General features: G+C 49.6%; 1 protein-coding gene across 6 annotated transcripts in view; it reads left to right on the forward strand.

The window, feature by feature from the left end:
* Positions 1-21,901, forward strand: part of GAPVD1 (GTPase activating protein and VPS9 domains 1) — a 65,842-nt gene that overhangs the window by 29,761 nt on the left and 14,180 nt on the right. For 3 of the 6 annotated variants that reach the window (XM_078603505.1, XM_078603501.1, XM_078603506.1), the window contains exons 11-27: positions 588-723; positions 2,314-2,487; positions 3,241-3,414; positions 4,306-4,440; positions 5,502-5,636; positions 6,546-6,665; positions 8,101-8,178; positions 8,974-9,615; positions 10,857-11,018; positions 11,880-12,166; positions 13,024-13,108; positions 14,369-14,452; positions 16,114-16,230; positions 17,324-17,453; positions 18,537-18,658; positions 20,401-20,560; positions 21,478-21,665. In XM_078603505.1, the coding sequence (XP_078459631.1) occupies positions 588-723; positions 2,314-2,487; positions 3,241-3,414; positions 4,306-4,440; positions 5,502-5,636; positions 6,546-6,665; positions 8,101-8,178; positions 8,974-9,615; positions 10,857-11,018; positions 11,880-12,166; positions 13,024-13,108; positions 14,369-14,452; positions 16,114-16,230; positions 17,324-17,453; positions 18,537-18,658; positions 20,401-20,560; positions 21,478-21,665 (2,929 nt within the window). The remainder of the gene's footprint in view (positions 1-587; positions 724-2,313; positions 2,488-3,240; positions 3,415-4,305; positions 4,441-5,501; positions 5,637-6,545; positions 6,666-8,100; positions 8,179-8,973; positions 9,616-10,856; positions 11,019-11,879; positions 12,167-13,023; positions 13,109-14,368; positions 14,453-16,113; positions 16,231-17,323; positions 17,454-18,536; positions 18,659-20,400; positions 20,561-21,477; positions 21,666-21,901) is intronic. The other 3 variants (XM_078603502.1, XM_078603503.1, XM_078603504.1) reach the window with 3 other exon arrangements.

Genomic DNA, 21,901 nt, shown 5'->3' on the forward strand with positions numbered 1-21,901 from the left:
AGATGAATGCCTCCCCAGTCGTTGCTCGAAGGGATGGTGGCCAGTGGTAGAGACTAAAAATGGAGTTAAGGAAGAGTTGGAGCAACGAAATTGGACCAAGTGAAGCCGTGATATGTGCAGGCATTATTATATTCTTAGGTTTTTTCGGTAAAGCCACGGTAAAAAAAAATAAATTAAAATTAATAAAAAGTAAAATAAAATAAAAATTACGGCGTTTCGGAGGCAACACAAGTTTCCGTCACAGCACGATTGCTGTTTCAAGTAAGTGGAACCATCACAGCACGATTGCTATATCAAGTAAGATACTTGATACAGCAATCGTGCTGTGACGGTTCCACCTGAAGACGGAAGCTTGTGTTGCCTCCGAAAGGTCGTGATTTTTATTTAATTTTTATTTTACTTTTTATTAATTTACATTTTTTACCTACGTGACTTTACCGAAAAAACCTAAGAATATGAATCCTCGCAGTCACGAAAGCTTCAAATCTATAATTAACAGGCATTATTATACGTAGGCAATATATAGCCAAGCCTCTACAACAGTCTGTGCCTGCACGTCACCTTCCATCTCGGTATGTGCTTGTCAGGTGCTGTCCCTGCAGGTGGTTGGCGGGAGCCAGGGGGACGGCGGCGGGGACGAGGGTAAACTGGAAGCCGAGGGCAAACCCGACAAGACTCTGCGCTTCTCGCTGTGCTCCGACAACCTGGAGGGCGTCTCCGAAGGTAGGGGCGACCTCTCGGGACGACTTGCACCGCAGTTCCGGCTGCCCGCACGGAAATGGAACCTCGCCGTGTTGGAGTGAACAATCTAAATTGAAAGCAAAAGCATTGGCTCGCGAGATGCTTGTTCTCTAAAAAGGGGTGGAGGCGGATGAGGGAATCGCGTCGCACCGCGTTGACAATCGGAGCGGAGAACTTAGCGTTGTACAGTCTCAAAGGTTTTTCCTTCGGGGGAGCCGCGCTCTCACTTTTCAACCTGCAGGCAAAAGCTGTCTCTTTGTGAAGGGAGTGCTAAGTGGGTCTCCAGCAGACAGAACTGGGATACAAGCCCGAACAGCATTGGGCGAGGCAGATATATGGACGCGAGCAGCCATTAGGGGATGACTGACTGATCGTTTTCTGCGGCTCTGGTTTCTGCCGCATGCCCCGTGCTCTGGAGTATATCAACATAATAACGGTTGTGCTGACGGTGGGGAACCATGGATTTATATCCGTCAAGAACAGGTTCCCAACCCACCCCCCCCCCCCCCCTTATTTCGCATGCTGGAGCGCGTCTCTGCGACCGCGTCTGGCCCTTTACTGGCAAATCTTTGGGCAGTAATGAGCCTGGGTCAGAGCATGAAACATCAGTTTTGAAGACAGCGTGGTGCTGCGAGTTCTTCTCACAGTGCGTCAGCTTATCTTCACATCGCTGCAACGCATAAACAACTTTCAACTTTGATGCCCTGTGATGCTCTCAAGGTCTTTGCTTTGGTCTTCAAACTTTGAAGTTTGCTAACTTAATGCGTTCTCATGTACGCAAGTTATCTTTCTCGAGTGTCCGGGGTCAGCCAACAACATTTTATTGTCCTTCCTCTTGAGACAATATTTGTAATTTTTAAAAAATAGTTTTTGTAGATTCGACCCAAGTCGCTAGGAACACGCCGCAATCTCCTCGGATCTTGAAAACTCGGTCGGGCCTAAGCCTAGTTGGTGTCTGAAGGGTTTGAATGCCGTGCGTTGTAGGCTGCTACGAGGGCTAAAGTGTCAGCAGAAGGCAGCGCAGAGAAAATCCACCGTTGTATTATAGACAGCTCCCAACATCTGCTCCCCCTGCCTTCACCGGCCCCGGCTAGCCTCACGCGATGAAATACGGTCAAATGACCCTCGCAGCCCCATGTGGTGTCGGGAGGCTGTCATCCAGTTGGGGGATTGACGGAAGAAGGTCTGCTCGTGTATTAACATGCGCACACCGACGTTCACGTTCACTGACGGATACGCATTTCACTCCCGCAGCCGACAACACACATCGTATCTAATGCTGGTGGGGGTGTCCGATTTCATTTCGTTTTACGCCATTTATTTTCAGCTGTCGAATTGCACGCATTAGAATGTATCATTTACGTTTGTGCACATGTTTCTGTCAACATTTTTGGTTCGTCGGATTATTAGGGCACAATTATTTATTCGGACCGTACCGCACCGCACCCATCATTGCCATCGCTGCAACAGCCTAACGCACCGCACGTGTTTATTTCTCCCTCCCTCCTTCCCTCCTTCCCTCCTTCCCTCCGTCTCCCTGCCCCGCGTTGTGTGCCGGTTGGAGCGCCGCAGCAGGCCTTAACTCGGGCGTGTTCGCGTGCGCATACCCGGACCCCTCAGGGCCGTCGAACCGCTCCAACTCGGTGTCGTCTCTCGACCTGGAGGCCGAGTCCGTGTCGGAGCTGGGAGCCGGCGCTTCGGCCAACAGCGACGCGGCTGCTCTGCATCTCCTGGAGCATGAGCAAGGTGTGAGCACTGCCGCTCTTACCCCCCCCCCCCCCCGTTCCCGAGCGCAGGGGTCGGCGAAACCTGCCGCTCTGGAGCCGCATGCGGCTCTTTGGAGGGCTGGTTCGTAGCTCCCGAGACTATAATTGCAACAACAAAAAAAGCCCTCCAAATTATGTTTGACAAATGGTGAATGTTTAAAAGCCCCAGCAATGATTTGTAATGCAGCGTTTGCACATCGTTGTGCCCGTGCGGTTCTTGTATTCACATGCAATGTGGCTCTCGAAATATTTAGTTTTTTTACCGAATACAGAGAAAATGACTCCTGTTATGTTGCTTGGCGACCCCCTGCCCTAGCAAGAGCTTCCTGAAGAAGTCTATTTCAGGCTTTCCTGGGTAAATTAAGGGCATGTCACATAATGCATCTCATCCTATGGTGGAGCTTGTGGTGGTTTCCAACCTCTGTCATTTTTTCCTGGTGGTTGTGGTGGATCTCTGATGCTACTGGCATCTGTAAAGAAAAAATATCTTTATAGCTCATCAGATTTCTCCGGTATAAATAAATATTCCGTTTCTGATATTTCGATTCTGGCTAATGGAGCTGATGTCGAGGATTTCCTGGATAACCAAGTGAATGAACAAGCAACTCACGTGCCACCCGCATGGGTCGGAAGATGGCAGGGAATTCGGGAGATGACAAATTTTGGTGAATTTCGTGATGATGGTGATATTGGTGACGCGCCCCTCTCCGTTGCTCTTCCCCATTGTCGGCAGCCACGACGCAGGACAACCTGGACGACAAGTTGCGCAAGTTTGAGATCCGCGACATGATGGGGCTCGGAGACGACCGCGACATCTCGGAGACGGTGAGCGAGACGTGGAGCACCGACGTGGTGGGCAGCGACTTCGACCCGAACCCGGACGAGGATCGGCTCCAGGAGATCGCCGGTGAGTGCGTGACTCTGGTTGTGAGCGAGCGAGTGTGTGTGTGCGTGTGTGCGTTTCACTGGTGGGAGTTCAATTCCCGCTCATGGCGAACACAAGTGGCTATTATCTGAACCTGTCCTGCGCCTCACCTAGGTTGACTCGGCCTCAATGAGTACCTGGTGCTGTGTGTAAAAGATTGCCACTGGGGAAACAAATGCAGTCGGACGTGGTGCTTGCCACCCACCCCCCTCGTGTACCGTACCGACCTCCATAGGTGCTCACTAACAGTACTTGCTCCAACAGTCTGTTACCGCTATAAGGGGGATCTTTGTGTTTCACCAACGCAGGCTATTGACATCACATAGTCATTGTTTCAGCAGATTGAGATTAAGTCACTGGGCACATTCAAGCTTTGTGCAAAGCAGAAATTAACATATCGGAGCACTGCGCCATATTACGCTATATGATCTTATCCTACAGAACTGACTCAATGCGAGCCCGATACTAAGCGCCGATCGCCAAATGCACTTGGGTGGGGGGGGGGCAACAGAAATTCCGTGAACAGCAGCCCCGAGCTCGACAGGGCCCAGTGACGGGGGGAGAACTGGGCTCACTGCCCCACCCAGGTGGGGACTTGGAGCGGGGACATGAGCGTTTATAGAGGGAGGGGGAAAGGACAAGGGGACAGATAACAAGCATAGTGGGAGGAAAGAAAGGGAGAAGGGGAGGAGAGGTAGGGGGGGAACCGTGAGGGTGGGGTCTAACATTCCAACCGAGCTCGTCTAAAGTAACATCACACCTCGGTGACACACGTGCGCGTAGCTGTGCGCTCGTGTCGAGTTTCTCGTCAGCGGGTGGAGGTGTGACTCGTAGTGCGATGGGGGGGGGGGTGGTGGTGGTGCGCGCGTGCAGGCACGGCAGCCGACAGCATGCTCGGGAACCTGCTGGGGCTGCCCGGCTCGGGGCTGCTGGAGCGCTGCACGGGATCCGCCATGTCGGAGACGACCAGCGAGGCGTGGAGCGTCGAGGTGCTCGCCAGCGACTCGGGTGAGTACACGTGAACGCGTGAGCGTGCACGTGAACGCGTACACGTGAACGCGTGAGCGTGCACGTGAACGCGTACACGTGAACGCGTGAGCGTGCACGTGAACGCGTACACGTGAACGCGTGAGCGTGCACGTGAACGCGTACACGTGAACGCGTGAGCGTGCACGTGCGCGCGTACACGTGAACGCGTGAGCGTGCACGTGCGCGAGCGTGAACGCGCGAGCGCGAACGCGCGAGCGCGAGCGTGAACGCGTGAGCGTGCACGCGAGCGCGTGCACGCGTGAACGTGAGCGTGTGCACACGCGTGTGTCTTACCTGGCGCGGTAGGGCGCATCCGCCAGTCATCTCAGTCGGTCAACCCATGGCACCTGGCTCTGTCCCGTGACCTCCTCTCCGCAGCAAGCCTTGGATGCTTCACGTGGCCTCAAAGTGCACCTCGCGTGGTCCAAGCATTGTGGTGAAGTCACCACTTAGTGGTGAATGGCGGCTGTTGTTGTGTTTTACCTTCGGCCTGCTGTTGTCATTCTCCGTATGGATGAACTCCTCTCCCGTGCCCAGGGTCAGAAGTTTATTTTTTAAATGCAAAAATCTATTGCGAGGGCGGAGGGGCAGGCACTTTTGGGCGTCCCCCGTCACCAGTCACGTGATCTCTGCACTGGAAGCCCCTCGGTAAATTCGACTTCTGGTGCCCGGCGGCACAGAGTTCATGTGAGCTGCGGGCAAGGAGCTTAGTTTTAGTGTGACAGCACTTGACCGTGCGTGCCTATGATTTTGTGTTTCCATGCGCGCTTGCATGGATGAGCGTGTGTGCACATGTGTGTATGAATATGTGGCGAGTGGCCACAACTAACGTCGGTAGCGAGTGGCATCGGAACCAGGCCTGGGCCTCTCCCTTAGGTCGCCTCGGTCTAAAAAAGAGTACCTGGTGCAGTTTAATAAGCAGTCGAGACAAATAGTAGCCTGGTGTGGTGCTGGCCACATCACACTACTTGTGTGCCATGCCAGTCTTCAAAGGTTATTGCATACAGCACTTTTATTGTTGTCCTGTGTATTCCTCACAGAGGTGACAGAGCTGAAACAGGAGGAACGGCTGCAGGAGCTGGAGAGCTGTTCTGGCCTGGGCTCGGTGTCAGATGACACGGATGTGCGGGAGGTCAGCTCCAGGCCCAGCACTCCTGGCCTCAGCGTCGTCTCGGGTAAGGCCATTGAAGATGCAAAGATTTGTCATTTGAAATTACATTCTACAAGCGGCTGAATGGTAGAGCTGACAAATACCCCGCTTTAGCTGGGTGTTTAATATAAACCATCATATAGAGTTTGATTTGGCACTTAAATCGGTTCCATTTCAGAAGTAGTTCAGTGTCGAAAAGGCTGTCGCGGTGTCCTGTACCACTGGTGAAAATTGGGATTTGGTCCCAGTTATACAAATTCTACTTGTGATTCAGGCAAAGGGCGGAGTGGGCAGCTTTGGCAGAGGAGTAGGCAGGATCCATGAGCAGTAGATGGGATCACCATCAGAACGAGCAAAGCCACTCTGTTGACATTCCATATAGAGATTCCTATTTCACTTTGGAAGGATGATGGCATGAGTTGACTCCCAGTTGGGAACTGAAATCGACATTTCAATAGTAATTTCAGTGTAAATTTTTATTTAAAGCTTTCGTGACTGCAGGGATTCATATTCTTGGTTCTTTCGGTAAAGTCGCGTAGAAGGGAAACAATAAAGTAATAAAAATATAAAACAATAAAATTCTCACGACGTTTCGACTGCAACACAAGCAATCATCATCTGGTGTGAAAAACACAGCAAGAAAATGTGAAAAAAGTGGCGTTTTTTTCGTAACGTTAGCACCACGGACAGCGATTTTGGCAGTTGGAATGCGGTCTGCCAAAATGCTGATGTGATCTCTTTGACTAGTTAGTAGATATATGTATACATTGTCTTCCCGAGAAACAATATTTCAGAGCTAGGGTCAGGCGAATGAAAAAAAAACATCACCGGTGTTAATTTATCGTGGTGACCAGTTTTTGGATGCTATAGCGCAAACCCTTCAGTAGCCAGCGAAACGGGCTGAATGCTTGTTCGAACGTGTCGACTGTCTCAGGCATCAGTGCCACCTCGGAGGACAACCCCAACAAGACGGAGGACCTGCGCTCGGAGTGCGACTCGGACTTTGGGGGAAAAGACTCGATGACGAGCCCCGAGACTGAGGAGGCTGGGCGCGGTGCGTTTGTGCTCGGTCCTTTCATTCCGCAGCCTTTTCACGTTTTTTTCTTCTTGGTTCTTTCGGTAAAGTCACGTAGAAGGGAAATAATAAAATAATAAAAATAAAACATAATAAGATCATTCTCACGACGTTTCGGCCACAACGCAAGCAGCCGTCCTCAGGTGAAGAACAGGTCTGTCGGAAAGACGGCGTCTGAATGGGCACCACCATGCTTGGCAGCGTATATTTAAGCTGGGTTGGAGGGGGGAAGGGCGCCTTGACAAAGGAATTTGCATATCAAGAGGAATTTAGCATATTTATGGGAAATGCAGATATGGGATTAGTCACTACTTGTGGAATGCGTAGGAGGTGGGGGGGGGTTTCAAAGTCATATTATGCCCGTGCATTATGCAGTATGCAGGATTAGCAGCATCAAAGGGAGGGAGTAGGGTTAGCAGTAATAGAGGGAAGGAATTTTAATAGTAAGGAGCTGCAGCAGCTATCAAAATTCTTCACATTTTGTCCACCTACTGTCGTGAGCCAGTCACTCGGTTACATATAACGACGCAACGCCCGATCCACAAATACGAAAGAGACATCGCAGCGATACACTCCGCTGCTCCTGATGCGTTTATCTAGCCCTGACCACCTGAATGTGAAATTGTAGTTGTTGCTCTGCGCATCCACGTCAGCCGTACCAAAGAAGACGACGACCCGGTTACATCTCTGCTCTGATACTGGTTGTAAATCCCTCTTGTCAATCCACCGCTGCATGAATGCGGATCTCCCCACGTCCTACAAGTTTGTGGGGTTTTTTGACCGTACGTTGCTGGTCGGTGGGTTGGTGAAAGTTACAGTGGGGAGGGTTTGTGTAGCGGTTAGCGCTACGCTGTGCTACGAACCCAACGCAACCCGAGTTCGATTCCCGCTCACGGCCACCAACACCGGTGACGATTATCTGAAGACCGGGTCTTGGGCTTCTCCTAGGTCGGCTCGGGCTCAAATGAGTACCCGGTGCGGTGTGTAAACATCACTAGGGAAACACAGGCGGCTTGGTGTGGAACTGGCCAACCACCCCTCATGTTCTTCTTGGTTCTTTCGGTAAAGTCGCGTAGAATGGAAATAATAAAATAATAAAAATAAAACATAATAAAATAATTCTCACGACGTTTCAGCCACAACGCAAGCAGCCGTCCTCAGGTGGAGAACAGGTCTGTCGAGGAGAAACGTCGTGAGAATTATTTTATTATGTTTTATTTTTATTATTTCCATTCTACGTGACTTTACCGAAAGAACCAAGAAGATGAATCCCAGCAGTCACGAAAGCTTTAAATCGAAACACCCCTCATGTTCTCTGCCAGCCTTCATCGGTGGTCGCGTACAGCACTTGCCTTAAAAGTGTGTTAAGGCTATACGGGGGGGGGGGGGGTGGATCTTTGTCTTGTGTGTGCAGGTCCTCAGCAACTGACCTCCTCTTCATCGCAAATCGAGTCCATCCTCTCCATATTTGATCCGCTCAACTTGGCAGACGGTGAGAGGGATGGATGCAACTAAAAAAACAAAGCGGACTATGCATGCTTAGGGTCATTACTGACGGGAACTGAACTGGTGACAGAGAGAGGTGAATTAGAGTTGGATGGAGCACTTTTGGAAAGCTGGACTCGATAATGAAAAGCGTTATTCCATTGCGCTAGAAGAAAAAAGTTTTAGAATTCCCTCGCGTGAGATGTCCTCTGGATAAAGCCATCAATGGAGACCCAATAAAGACATTAAACAAACGCAAACGGCTCCTCTATTATAATCCTAATACTACACCTGGGTGTTCTGGCCTGTCCCAAACCAGTTTGCAGCTTTGTTAAAAAGAAAATTTACTTTAAAATAAGTCAGATGCTGCAAAGTATGAAATGCGTGTTGGGAGAGCTTGGGACACACATTTTTAGGTCCTATTTATGATAAGATTCACCTCCTAGCAATTGGATGAATTGCCACAATTCAGGGTAGGTGTTCTGTTGAAGAATCGATTCTTGTCTTGGATTTTACCATCTCATCTGTAGTGTTTCTCATTTTGTATTTCTCACTTAAACAGTTTGTTTGCCTAAAAGTAACATTCATTCAATATTTGCATGAATCGTAGTTAATCCATTCTAGCACACACAATTTGGTACAATATCGTTCACACCAGAACTTGAGTTTAGCAAACTAATTGGCGCCACCGTAACATGCTTATCGGACGACATACATATCCATCAGGCGATAGCTCCTCATCTTTCTTGGGCTGCGTCTTCCTTTTTGTAACGCCGTGCTTTGTGCCGTCGTGACGTGACAGGACCACCCGTGGTGCGGCCCAGGATCCAGGTGTCGCGCCCGGAGCACCCATCCCCGTCCGAGCCATTCCTCGCGGATGCAGCCGGCAACGCCGGCGGGGGGGACGGGCAGCCCGGGCACGGGGGGCAGCACCAGACTGCGCCCGGTGGTTTCTGCGACGCTCCTTCCGCCGCCGCCACCTCTGGTGGGGCAGCGGGCGCTTACGGTGGCTTCGTGCCACCGCCACTGCCGCCACTGCAACCGTCGCAGCAGGTGCAGCAGCAGCAGCAGCAACAACAACAGCAACAGCCCTACCAGTTCACGCCATCGCAGGTGCACTTCTCCCCCCAGCTGCACGGTGGCTCGGGACAGACGCAAGTCCACTTCCAGACGCAGCATAACCAGCAGGGCGACGGGGATGCGGCTGCAGCTGCGCAGGCGGCGATGGCTCACCCCGCGGCGCCATCGCCACCCCAGCATCACCATCACCACTACCAGCAGCAACAGCAGGCGGCGGTGGTTGCGGCGCAAAGGCCGTTTGGGTGGAAGTCGGCATTCGAGCGGCCGCAGACCGTGCGGGAACGCTTCACGCAGTTCGTGCGGCCGCGCAGCTCGGAGGCGACAGGCGTGACTCCTGGCCGCGACGGCTACCCGCGGAGCACGAGTACGTGGGCGTATCGGTCGTGCGACAATTCCAGCGAGACGGAGCGGGCCACGTTAACCCGGCCAGACAGACTGAGAGATTGCCTTTATTGGTAACCGAGCGAGAGCCCATGGAGACTAGGGCCGAATTAATTTGCTTATTTACATTTTTTTTATCAGTTGTGTGAAAGTGCCTCTGCTCAAATGAGCATGGGGTGGTGGTGCGTATTGCCATTAGCAGCCCTTAGCCATTGCTATAAATTCCACAGTCTTGTGGCGGAGCCTGTTTTTCTGTAACATGACCGCTTGTGGCTTTCCCCAAAATGGTACACGTATTGAACTGTACTCCTGAATGGAATTTGAACTCGTGACCTTTTGATGACGCACTTTAATCACACCGCCGCACATTCATTCATAATAATTTGTCCTTTATTTACTTGGCAATGTCTCACTTGAGTCTGAATAGCTGGTGTAATCTGGAGGAAACTTGGGGGATAACAACCTCTGCACAAATAGCCTCCCAGCAATGAACTTGCTTTACTACGATAGATTGACCACCTCGACGCACTGCTGATGGGAGACTTGCATGCGCAATAATCTCCACACGATCCACCAAACCCGGGTTCAAAGCACTGGATTACAGGCGTGCATCGTCAACTTGTTTGGCACACTTGTGGCATATATAACTAGGATTATTCATCACTCAACGTTCAACAGATAATCATTAACAGGCTCTCACGACGTTTCCAGTTCCAAGTAGCAGAAATTCACAACTAAAAGTATGCCTCTTGCATGATTTTATTTGAACATTTAAAGGACGTCTTTGTAACTTTAAAAATCTCCCTTGTATTGGCAAATGAGTTCTGCGTCATTTGTTCCATGAGCTGTAATGTAACCTTTGCATTGAATATTCAGAAATACGAAGCAGCCAGTGGCTTCGCACGCTCTTCCATTCGCATCTCCCCCAAACTTCCTTATCCTAATCCTCTGCATCTTTTGCCCCGTCAACTTCATCTACCCCCCCCTCCCCATTGTCCCTTTAGCCCCCCCTCCCACCTTTTCCGGTGGAATAGATAAAAAAGATTCGGTAATTTTACGTAGCATATATTGATGATTGTTACATGCATGCACTAATTGTTGCACGTATCTTCAGCGTGATGTGCAACTCATCTCCTGCCTGCCGACGTCACTGGAAACGTACACAATGGAAAGCTGTCTTAGCCTTGTTGGCCTCTCGCGTGCACTCACGCCCCGCACGCCCAGCAGGTCTGGGAGCGCCTCTGGGCCAGGGATTGGCCAGCGCGGCTCGGAGGGCCCCGGGTGGCGAGGACGCGGTTGGGCCCTCTCTGAGTTGGTCGCGAAGGCCCGTCAACTCGGAGGAGGGCGCCCTTCACCACGCCTGGACCAAGCGCACCACTTTCGCCGGTAGCAGACCCACACCTCACTCCCCGGCACCTCCGATTAGCATGGTTGGCTGCGTTACGGTGCGAAAGCAGTACAACATACATGCATACTCACCGCCGTCACCACGTTGCTCTAGTTAATGATGCGAGCATCAATTGGTTTAGTGTTACATATTTCACGGTCTCAGCGATGATTCATGAACGTTGTCTTCATATACACGTGTTTACATTAATCGTGGGTCAGATTTCGTCTTAATAGAGTATTGCGTAAAAGCAATTTTTAATGTATGCCGTTGCTCTATCAGTTGTGGAAAATTAAAACCCTGAATCAGCATCTTCACTCATAAAGTAAAAATCTTGTTGAAACCTATAGTAATAGGACATCAGAGCAAATCAGGGTTAACTCAGCCCATCATTCATCCAGTTATCAGAAAGTTCACACCACATTTCGGAAAATCGACAACAATGGACATCCCTATAATATAGTTTTTTTTGGGTTAGATCACGAAAATATAAATGTGTCGTTAAACCCACCACCATCCGACACAGCCAATTAGTAATGTTTGTCACGTAAACAGAACATGCCAATTCGTTACGAGTACAGCACACCGGTGTGCTGGAGAGCAAATAAATGTTGTGGATTTACAAACCTTGCCTATTGGCTGTGGTCGGGTGTTGGCGGGTTTAACGACACATTTATATTTATGCGATCTAACCCAAAAAACCTACATATATGGATGATATTGTCCGATGGAGACTGTTCCCGGCCACAAGAATATGGAATCACCACCACGTGTTGACGGCGGCCAACACATACGATCGCAATCCTTTACTCGTATGAGCAGGGAGACACTCCGATGTTTGTGTTTTTTTTGTTGTCCAGGCGACGAGGCCATGTTGGCTGCCTCTTCCTCGAACTGGGGCATCCGCCGTGGCGGTGGCGGCGGTGGCGGTGGAGCGAGCGGCGGCGGTGGCCGGGAAGAGCTGGGTCGAGAGCTCCCTCTCGGCTCCGAGGCTCGCAACAGCGTGGCCGAGCCGTCCGGCCCGGGCGTCGGCTCTGCGTCCGGTTCGTCGTCCGGGTCGGCGGGCACGGGAGGTCACATGGCCGGCTTGTTGCCCTCCGAGTCACCGCACGACGACGGGGGACATTTCGCGGCTGTTTCGGACCAGGTGCGTCCGCCGTTGGCATGTCGAGGCGACGTTTGGCCGGGACGTCGCGTGCCTTGTGTCGTCGTTTCTTTTCAATGTCTTCTTTGCAGTTCGCGGGGTAGAGAGACATGCATACAAATTTGAGTTCGCACTTCACACGGTGTGGCCTTAATGTTCAAGTTGACAAGTGGACTGCTCTGAATCTCTCGGTTTTCTCTCTACACTGAAGAAAGACCATTTCCCGAGACTGTAGCCTATTAAATTCTGTAATAACACGGTGTATAGTGGTGGAGCAGTGGCATAGTGGCTCGTGAACTTCACTTGGGGTCCCAACCATGACTAAGATCAGTGACGCGTCAGATATAAACTGTTCCCTCTACCCCTCTTTCACCGACTCACAATGACCAGCGTGGGGACGTATGGTTAAACAATGGATGACACGGAAGTGGATTCATAAACGATCGCATATAGGATAATAAAATACAGATAAACATAATTTGCATTTTTATTTAAAGCTTTCGTTACTGCAGGGATTCATATTCTTGGTTCTTTCGGTAAAGTCCCTTAGAAGGGAAACAATAAAATCGTCGTGAGAATTTTCGACTGCTTGTGTTGCAGTCGAAACGTAAGAATTTTATTGTTTTATATTTTTTATTATTTTATCATTTCCCTTCTACGTGACTTTACCGAAAGAACCAAGAATATAATTTGCATTGTAATAAGCAGATAAAAGCAAGAAAATATCCGGATGTTGTTGATGCCACTCAGCTGCATCCTATATACCCAGGAAGGAAAGGTTAGGGGTGAGTGCGTTGTGTGTTTTTTGTACGCGAGTATTCCTGTGCATACCGGCTTGTGTTGTCGTCTCGTGCTGGCAGCCCGATGACAGAAAGGACAGTGATGATGAGAAGTCCGACAAAAGCAAGCCGTGGTGGAAAAAGAAGCTGTCAGCCATCCAGAAAGGTAACGGAGCGTCCAGTCAGTTCGAGGAGAGCCTCCTGTGAAAGGATACTCCATTTCATCTATCAGCTCGGGCGCCTTTGTGAGATCCGTATGTGCGGTGGATTAGCAGTGATTGTCAGCGAAGGTCGCTCCATTCACCGTTGCGACCTCTGCTTTAAATCGGGGTACATCCCACTATCCTGGCGGAGAGATCTCATACCTGTCAACCCACACGGTTTAGCCGCATTCTTGTACAGGGAAATTGAGTTTTCAGGTCCATACGGCGTACAGCCGTTTTAATACGGGCAAAAAAAACGTGTTTTAGTAACATTCTTTTTGTCTATTTGTTCGTGGTTTTTCCTTGTGATGGATGAATGTTGAGATGTGTAAGGGCACGGGGTGATCAATAAGGTCTGATAAGGTAGGCACTGATAAGGGGTTGACAGGTATGTGATCCACGCAGGCTAAATTTGTTTTCAAAGCAATCAGTACAGATGTGACACCCGAGTTCTTAACATGTCAGGCTCAAAACCCTTGCACTCTGTAAATATGGCGAGTCACAATTCTGCTACATGGCAGCACAAGTTGATACCAGTTTTGTAGACTGCCCATTCGCTCACAATGCTGTGCATACCTGGAGGCACGGGGCATCCCTTCTGCAGTTAACAATTCAGTTTAGTTCGGGCAAGGCCTATTGAGCTGATAAACTCTTTGTCGATGGTGACCCTTAGCCATATCTTCTGAAAACTGGGCTTCCCTGAGTGCATTTGATTCCATTTGCATTTCTACCTAATTTGATTTAATTTTGCAGCCTGCTTTTTTAATCCAGTGTAATGAATGCACTTGCTAGGACCTTATTATGATCTGCCTTTGCATGCAGTGACAATGTGCGATTAATTATTTTGTGATCCCCAGTTCTGTACGTGTTTAGTTGTGAAATGCACTGCACAGTTATCAGTTGTCGAGCCAGGCCACCCTTTCAGATACATCATCACCGTGGGTTCTCACCTGTTGAAATAACAACCCATTTGCATTTATTTCACACTTGGCACCTCGTACCAGTTTCAACGGTCTACGAGTCCTTTCAGTGAGGCCTCGGCAAACGTCACCGGGCATCCTGATGTCATGGTCATAGTTTTTGTTTGTCGGTGGCAACTGGATCACTTGTGAGCTGTAAGAAAATGCGTCGCCCGCGTTGGCCGTGTGCGGTTGCGCGTGCTGTGAACGGAATTGTGGCGCACGACCTGTGTTTGTGACGGAGATGTTTGTGGCGTCTGACAGGCCCCATCAGCTTCAAGAAGAGAGACCGGCAGGACCGGGAGCGGGAGGACGGGATCATGGAGAACAGGTTTCAGGCCATTCCAGGTTCGACACCGGATGATCTGTCTGGTCTGGCTTGGATGGTCTGTGTCTGCCACTCACACTTTGTATCCGTACGTCAGAATGTGTCCGTCTGTTGGAATGTTGTGTCCTGCCTCTTTTATAAGATGCAATCGTTTTTTTATGGTTGGTTCTCTATCCATGTGAAAACCAAAATACATTCCTATAATTGCGTATTTAGCTCTATAGTACAATCATAATATTTATCAGCAGCAGCAGCCATGATCAATCCACTGCGCGGATGAAGGCCTACCCTTTATTGGTCATGGGGATTGTTTGACCATACTTTACCATGGTGGTCAATGCAGGTTAATGAAGAGGATAGGGGCCCAGCACCATTTCACAGATATCACTTGCCAACTGATGTTAGCAGTGGCCAGGAATCGAACTCGTATTGCCAGGTCAACAGCGCACACAGTGTGATAAACCACAAATACACTGTTCAAATTCTGTGGGATGTAGCTGCTCCCAAAAACAAAACAACAACGAACCGGATAATACACACAATAGAATACTCTTCAGAATTTTTAAGACTCTTGTGTATGATCATATCTCAAGAATACGATGTGTGTGTATGCATGTGTGGGCAGCACTGGATAGTGGTTGGTGCGCGACGCTTTGAACCCAGCAGCCTGAGTTCGATTCTCGGCCATGGCAAGCATCAGTGGCGAGTACTATCATAACCAGTCTCAGGCCTCTCCTCGGTTGACTAAGCCTTATATGAGTACTTGGTTTGGCATGTAAACATCAGCACTGCGGAGACAAAGGTGGCCGGAATTGGTGCTGGCTACGCTACCCCCCCCTAATGTGCTATGCCAGCCTTTATAGGTACTTCATAATATAGGTTTTTGGGTCACATCGCGTTATTTATAATGTGTTGTAAACCCTCTACCACCCGACACGGCCAAACAGTAAGACATGTCACGTTTTTCAAAGGACAAAATAATTCACTTTAGCCCAACGGTGTGTTGAAGAGAGAATCAACAGCATTTTAAAATTTGAGTACGATGTTTCGCTGGTAATTACAATCAGCTTCATCGGGCAAGAATGGTGAAGCTCTCCTGTTGCTCCCGGTCTTAAATAGAGCAGCAGCAGGGTGACGTCATCATTCAATTCAATCTGGTGCAGTGATTCGAGGCGAAGAGGGGGAGGGTATTGTAATTATATAGATTGGTTATCATTCAATTGTTATTCATCAGTATTTGTTTCCCGTATAAAGAATTGTAATTGTATTTATTTAATAATACCTTGTCCTTTGAAAAACGTGACACATTTTTTACTGTCTGGCCATGTCGGGTGGTGGGGGGTTACGACACATTTATTAATAACGCGATCTGACCCAAAAACCTATATTATGAAAAATATTGGTCGCGAAAGCCTACGTGTTAAACTTTATAGGTGCTCTTTAACAACACTTGCCCTAACTGTGTGTGGCTAAAAGGAAATTATCTGTCTGTGTGGGATGGGTTAAAGGGAAACCTAAGCTCGTGTTTGCTAAGCAGTGTCAGGTGTAAGGATCTCTCCCGTGAACACGTATAGAACAGCTGTACGGGGGGAACTTGTGGACAGCAGTCTGTCAAAGGCTACACGGTGGATCTTTGTCTTGGTTAATGTTGTGTGCGTGTTGTACTGCCCTCCCTGTTCAGACGAGGCAATGCAAGCCCTACCAGTGGTGGGCCCCCAGACGTTCGCCGCTGATGACATCCTGGACAAGTACCGCAGCGCAATCAAGCGGGCGAGTCCCAGCGAGGAGCAGCACAACGGTACCGGCTGGGTGCTCTGTGTCTGTGTGCATCTGCTTGAGTGAGCGAGTGGGTGTGTCGATGTCTGGGTGTGTGTGTGTGTGGGGAGTGGCAGTGTAGCGGTTAGCACGCTGCGCTACTAACCCGGCGAGCCGAGTTCGGTTCCCGCTCACGGCCAACACCAGTGACGATTATCTAAACCGGTCCTGGGCCTCTCCTAGGTCGACTCAGCCTCAAATGAGTACCTGGTGAATTGTGTAAAACACTCAGGAGACCGACCCCCTCGTATGCCGTGTCGGCACTCATAGGTTCGCGCTAACAGCACTTGCCCAAACAGTCTGTTAAGGTTATACGGGGGATCTGTCTTTATAGCGCCGTGGTGACGTCACTGCCGCTTGGTGGCGAACGGCGGTTGCCGTCGTCGTATCATCGTGGTTAACCGCACTGCGCTACAGACACGGCGAACTGAGTTACATTCCCGGCCACGGCTAACAGTGGCGAGTGATATCGGAACCGATCCTGGGCCTCTGCTAGATCGACTCAGGCTTGGCTCACTCTTTATTGAGAGACACCTGCACAAGAACAAATATATGCTCCGCCACCCATGAGACAAGACACGGATTCGCTTGTCTTACTTTATTTTTTAATCGGGTAAAGTTACTTTCTTGGCCTAGTTGTCTCTGTTAGCGTTTGTCTTTGTTGATCGGCCTGAGCCAATGTGTACAATTCAACTTTCCAGTGGTGGTTCCAGTCTCTTCATTGCACAATCACGGTTGGCTCCCCACAAAACGGTACTGAAATTATTGGTACCCTGGACGAATCGTGGGGTGAGTCATTCCCGGACTAGGATTTGAACTTGTAACCTTCAGATTGTGAATCAAAACCACAGTGACACCTATCCACATGATCAGACATATGCTAATTATTTACAACTCGTACGGTTGGTTACTACAACATCACATCATTTACTGTCAGATCAGAACTGCTGGGTTATGACCGTTGCCGTTTGATTAAGCCCAAGGTCCTTAAACCACCCACGTGTGCGAGCGTGAACCTCCGAGCGCACCTTTTGCCGTAGAAGTTTGTGAACGAGATCCGTCTCTTTGTTGTGCAGAGGCAGCGGCGGACGGAGACATTTTCCAAGAGTCTCCCCGTGACGAGGGCGCGCTTAGCCTCTCGGCCGACGACCTCCCAGACTCGGCGAGCCAGACGGCCCTCCCTCGGCACTCCTCCTTCACCTTCAGGTGTCCTGACGCCCTTGCACAAAGTGCCATTCAGCCGTGTGCGTGTGCATTTGTGTGTCTGCATTTGTGTGTGTTCCTGTGTTTTCTGTGTATATATATATTTGCTTGTTTTGTCTGTGTTCGTGCGATAGTGCAGCGGTTGGCATGCTGCGCTCGAACCCAGCAACTCGAGTTCCATTCCCGTTCATGGCCAATGCCGATTATCCCAACCGGTCTTGAGCTTCCCCTAGGTTGACTCGGCCTCAAATGAGGACCTGCTGCGATGTGTAAACATTGTCACTGGGGAGATAATAGTGGTCGGGCCTGGTGCTGGCCACCCTCCCCGTAATGTATCGTGCCAACCTTCATAGGAGCTCACTGTTAAAGGTTAAATGGGGGAGTCTTTGCATGTTGTGTTAGTGTGTGGTGGTAGAGATGCAATTACAATATTCATGTTTGCTTCCATTAATCGATTAAATTGTAAGTTAGCGTCGAATTTGCATTTGATTGGAATAAATGATGTTAACACTCGACTTTACGTATTTGAAGCACAGGATTTAATGGTGTTGGTGGCATCTTGATCATCATCACTCGTCATCAGTGTATCACGCTGAGTGTGAACTGTGCCGAGTTTATCGTGTTTTGGAAACCAACTGCCTATCGTCCATTTAAAAGTGCCTGCCGATTAATCCGTTATCATAAACATATGATTAATTTCTCCCCAGAGCCTTGCGCTAAATTGGGTAATCTTATGGAGAGTGGTGACACAGTGCTTGGCACACTGCACTACAAACCTGGTGACTTAAGTTTAATCCCGGCTAAGGCTTATATCAGTGCCAGGTGGTATCAAAACGTGTCCTGGGCCTTTCTAGGTCAACTCGGATTTGGTATGGTGTGTAAACATCAGATGTGCGGACACAAAGTGGCCGTCGGGCATCGTGTTGCTAACTAAACACTTGCCAAGACAAAATCACGTAAGAAAGCGTTGGTTTGCGGAATCTGTGCGAACGCACGTTGGTTTTTTTTTCCCCCCGTCCATTCTTCTTTGTGCAACTCCCCACTCGTTGGCGCCGTCCCCGTGGCCATCGTCGTTATCGTCATCAGAGATGCCAAGAAGAAGTTGCGTCTGGCGCTGTGCTCGGCCGACATCATGGCCTTTCCGCTACTGTCGGCACCTGCTGTGCGCAACGGCCCCTTCCCGGCTGCCGAGCACTTGGACCCCGAAGGTCAGCGGCACCATCGCGCGAGCCTTCTTGAGTGCATCCCTCTGTCTTGAGTGCCGGAGTGCGGCCGTGATGGTGGTGATATCGGTCTGTCCGGCGTGCTTGCGCAGCCGACTGCATCGTCCGTAAATCTACTGAATTACATTTTTTTCGATTTAAAGCTTTCGTGACTGCAGAGATTCATCTTCTTGGTTCTTTTGGTAAAGTCACGTAGAAGGGAAATAATAAAATAATAAAAATAAAACAAAAAAATTCTCACGACGTTTCGGCCACAACGCAAGCAGCCGTCTGAATTCAGACGCTGTCTCCCCGACAGACCTGGTCTTCACCTGAGGACGGCTGCTTGCGTTGTGGCCGAAACGTCGTGAGAATAATTGTATTATGTTTTATTTTTATTATTTTATTATTTCCCTTCTACGTTACTTTACCGAAAGAACCAAGAAGATAAATTTTTTTTATTTTACCAGGTAAGCCCCGCTTGGGCTATAGAGCTCTTTTTCAGAAGCGACCTGGCCACAAATGATAGCTCGGCGAAGTGGCTTATCACGTGAACATTTATTGTAGCCAAATACAGTAAAACCTTTGATTGCGAGTAACTTGGTCTGCGAGTGTTTTGCAAGACGAGCAATTTTAAAAAATAAATATTAATTTGATAAACGAGCGAGGTCTTGCAGTACGAGTAGTACGTGTATACGCTTTGTCTGCCGAGCGTCACGTGATCACAACTGATATAATGAGTGCTTTGGATTACAAACACGTTTCCGGAACGAATTATGCTCGCAATCCAAGGTTTTACTCTACCTTAAACGCTCGTTGTTTCTAAATGTGGAGGGGAAAATCGGAGGACCTGAAGAAAAATCCACACGACCACAGGGAGTGAGATATGCAAACTCCAAATATAATGGTGTCAGGGTCAGGATCGGGTTCAGGAGGTCATCGCCGCCAATGCCGCGGATACCATCAAACCTTCCCATTTCAATTCCTGGAGATGTATCTCCAAAGCTGTTGCAAAGTTGACACCAATATATGTCAATGATATATTCAGTGTATCACCGTAGCACCACGAATGTATGTTCCAGTATTAGAAAAGTCTGCGGTTGTGGAAACCAAGATGCGTTTAAACGGATGGATTGATGCGAGAGGGAGCAAAGAACTTTGTTGCAATCGTCAAGTTGATTAACCCGATGCATCATCGTCATCATACGCAGATTTCCTTTGAGACCTCTTGCTCAGTGGGTTCTTACCATTGTAAATTGTGTCGTCTGTCTATCCTCTAAGGTCAACCGCCTAATGCCACTACCCTATAACCTTCCAAAGATCATTTTGCTTCCAATGCGACCCAGTCTTTAAATATTTTCTCGGCTCTACGGGAGCGTAACCAGACGCAAGGGTGGAACAGACGTTTCAAGAAGTTATCATTAATAATGACCGTGAAAGCAGAACAAAAACATTTTGCTACGCGGCTGCATTATTAATACTGCTGCGTGTGGGTGTGCGCATGTGTTATGAAAAAGTAGCATTGTGGTACGTCGTGGCCCGTAGCACGTTCGGCACAGGGTCCCCCGGCTGTTCGGAACGGAAAGGGGCCCTCCCGTCCACCAATTCATCGCGTGTCACAGCCCAGCGCCCGGGGCCCCTCCATCCCACGGGCCCCGGCGTGGCTTCGCACTGCCTGCGCGCTCGATCGTCCGCCCACTCTCCTGGCGGTACGCACAACTCTTGGGCCCGCTCCGTGTCTTTTGCAGACAACGAGATCGTGTGCTTCCTGAAGGTGCAGCTCGCCGAGGCCATCCACCTGCAGGACAAGAGCCAGATCGCGCAGCTGCAGGAGACGCTGCGCTGCGTGGCGCGCTTCGACAACCGCACCTGCCGCAAGCTGCTGGCCGCCATCGACGACGACTACAGGTGACAGCGGCCAGCAACGCGTGGCGGCCGCCCGCAGGGAAGAGCGGCTACGTTCGTCTGTCCCCTCCATGGTCGCCTGTCTGCCTGTGTCTTGCTGTCTTTGTGGCTGCGTGACTCTCTGTCTCATCTGTGTACCTTCCCGACGTTGTCTTTGTCTCTTTATCTGCCTAACTTTGGACTTTGCTGTCTTGTGTCGCCGCTTGATTTTCTGTGCGTCTTGTCTGTGTACCTCGTATCCCCACATGGTCTACCTGTCGGTGTTATTTTTACTTCTCTGGTTTGCCTACCAGCCTGCAGTCCTATCCGCTGTGTTTGTCTGCCTACCCCACCACCTTACCCGTCTCCCTGTTTGTGTGCTCATTCGTCTGTTATCCAGCTGTGCCTACTTGCTGTCTGTGCTTGGCTTACACGTGTTCCTGCCCATCCATCCATCCATATCCATATACAAATGGGTGAATAATTACACTGGTCAACACACTTTTTCTGGCATAAGGTATTCCAACGGATTTAAGGTAATTTTGGGGTGCCGATTCCAAATCTGGCATCAGTTTTTGTCTATCACATCAGGTTTTTGAGATATCAAATATTGCATTTTCAATAAAAACTGCAGAAGAAAAATATTAAATAAATGTGGATATCTACATAAAATGATATTATAAACACACTATCCTAAAAATACAGCACCATATTTTAACACTAAAGCAGTCACTGACTCGCAACAACTTGCAATCATAAGTGACAGAGTTAATTTCGGGTAAAATCAATGAAAATGGGGTATGCCGATAGCATAAAAATGAGATGAGATTTGGAATCGGCACCCTGAAATTAGTCTAAAACAGGCCAGAAAAAAATGCTTTTTTTGTTGACCAGTGTTATACAAATTTTTTTGCCGGTCGGGTTTGCACGCAACCTCGCAGGCGGCGGGCGCCGTACATCGCGTACCTGACGCGCTGCCGCCAGGGCCTGCAGGCGACGCAGGCGCACCTGGAGCGCACGCTGCAGCGCGTGCAGCGGGACAAGGACATCTCCACGCGCTACTTCACCGCCGTGTGCGTGCGCCTCTTCCTGGAGCGGCGCGAAGACCGCGTGCTCGCCTTCATCGATGGTGAGCGGCGCTGCCGGCGGCATTTGACAACTCCCGTGAACGAACAGGGATCATTAATGGGGGTGAACTCGTGAATTCAATTAATGATGGAACGAACGACCGAATGCATGAGGAGGTGGTTGACCGCATGATTGATAATCCAGCAGCATTTGTTTGACGAGCCTCTGACCCTGTTGATGAGAGTCAGAGGGTCAACCAGTCCAAGAGTTTGCTCGCTTAAAGAAATTCTGCTGTAT

Source organism: Lampetra planeri, chromosome 20 (genome assembly GCF_965212315.1).
Source record: "Lampetra planeri chromosome 20, kcLamPlan1.2.h2, whole genome shotgun sequence".
NCBI classification, from domain to species: domain Eukaryota; kingdom Metazoa; phylum Chordata; class Hyperoartia; order Petromyzontiformes; family Petromyzontidae; genus Lampetra; species Lampetra planeri.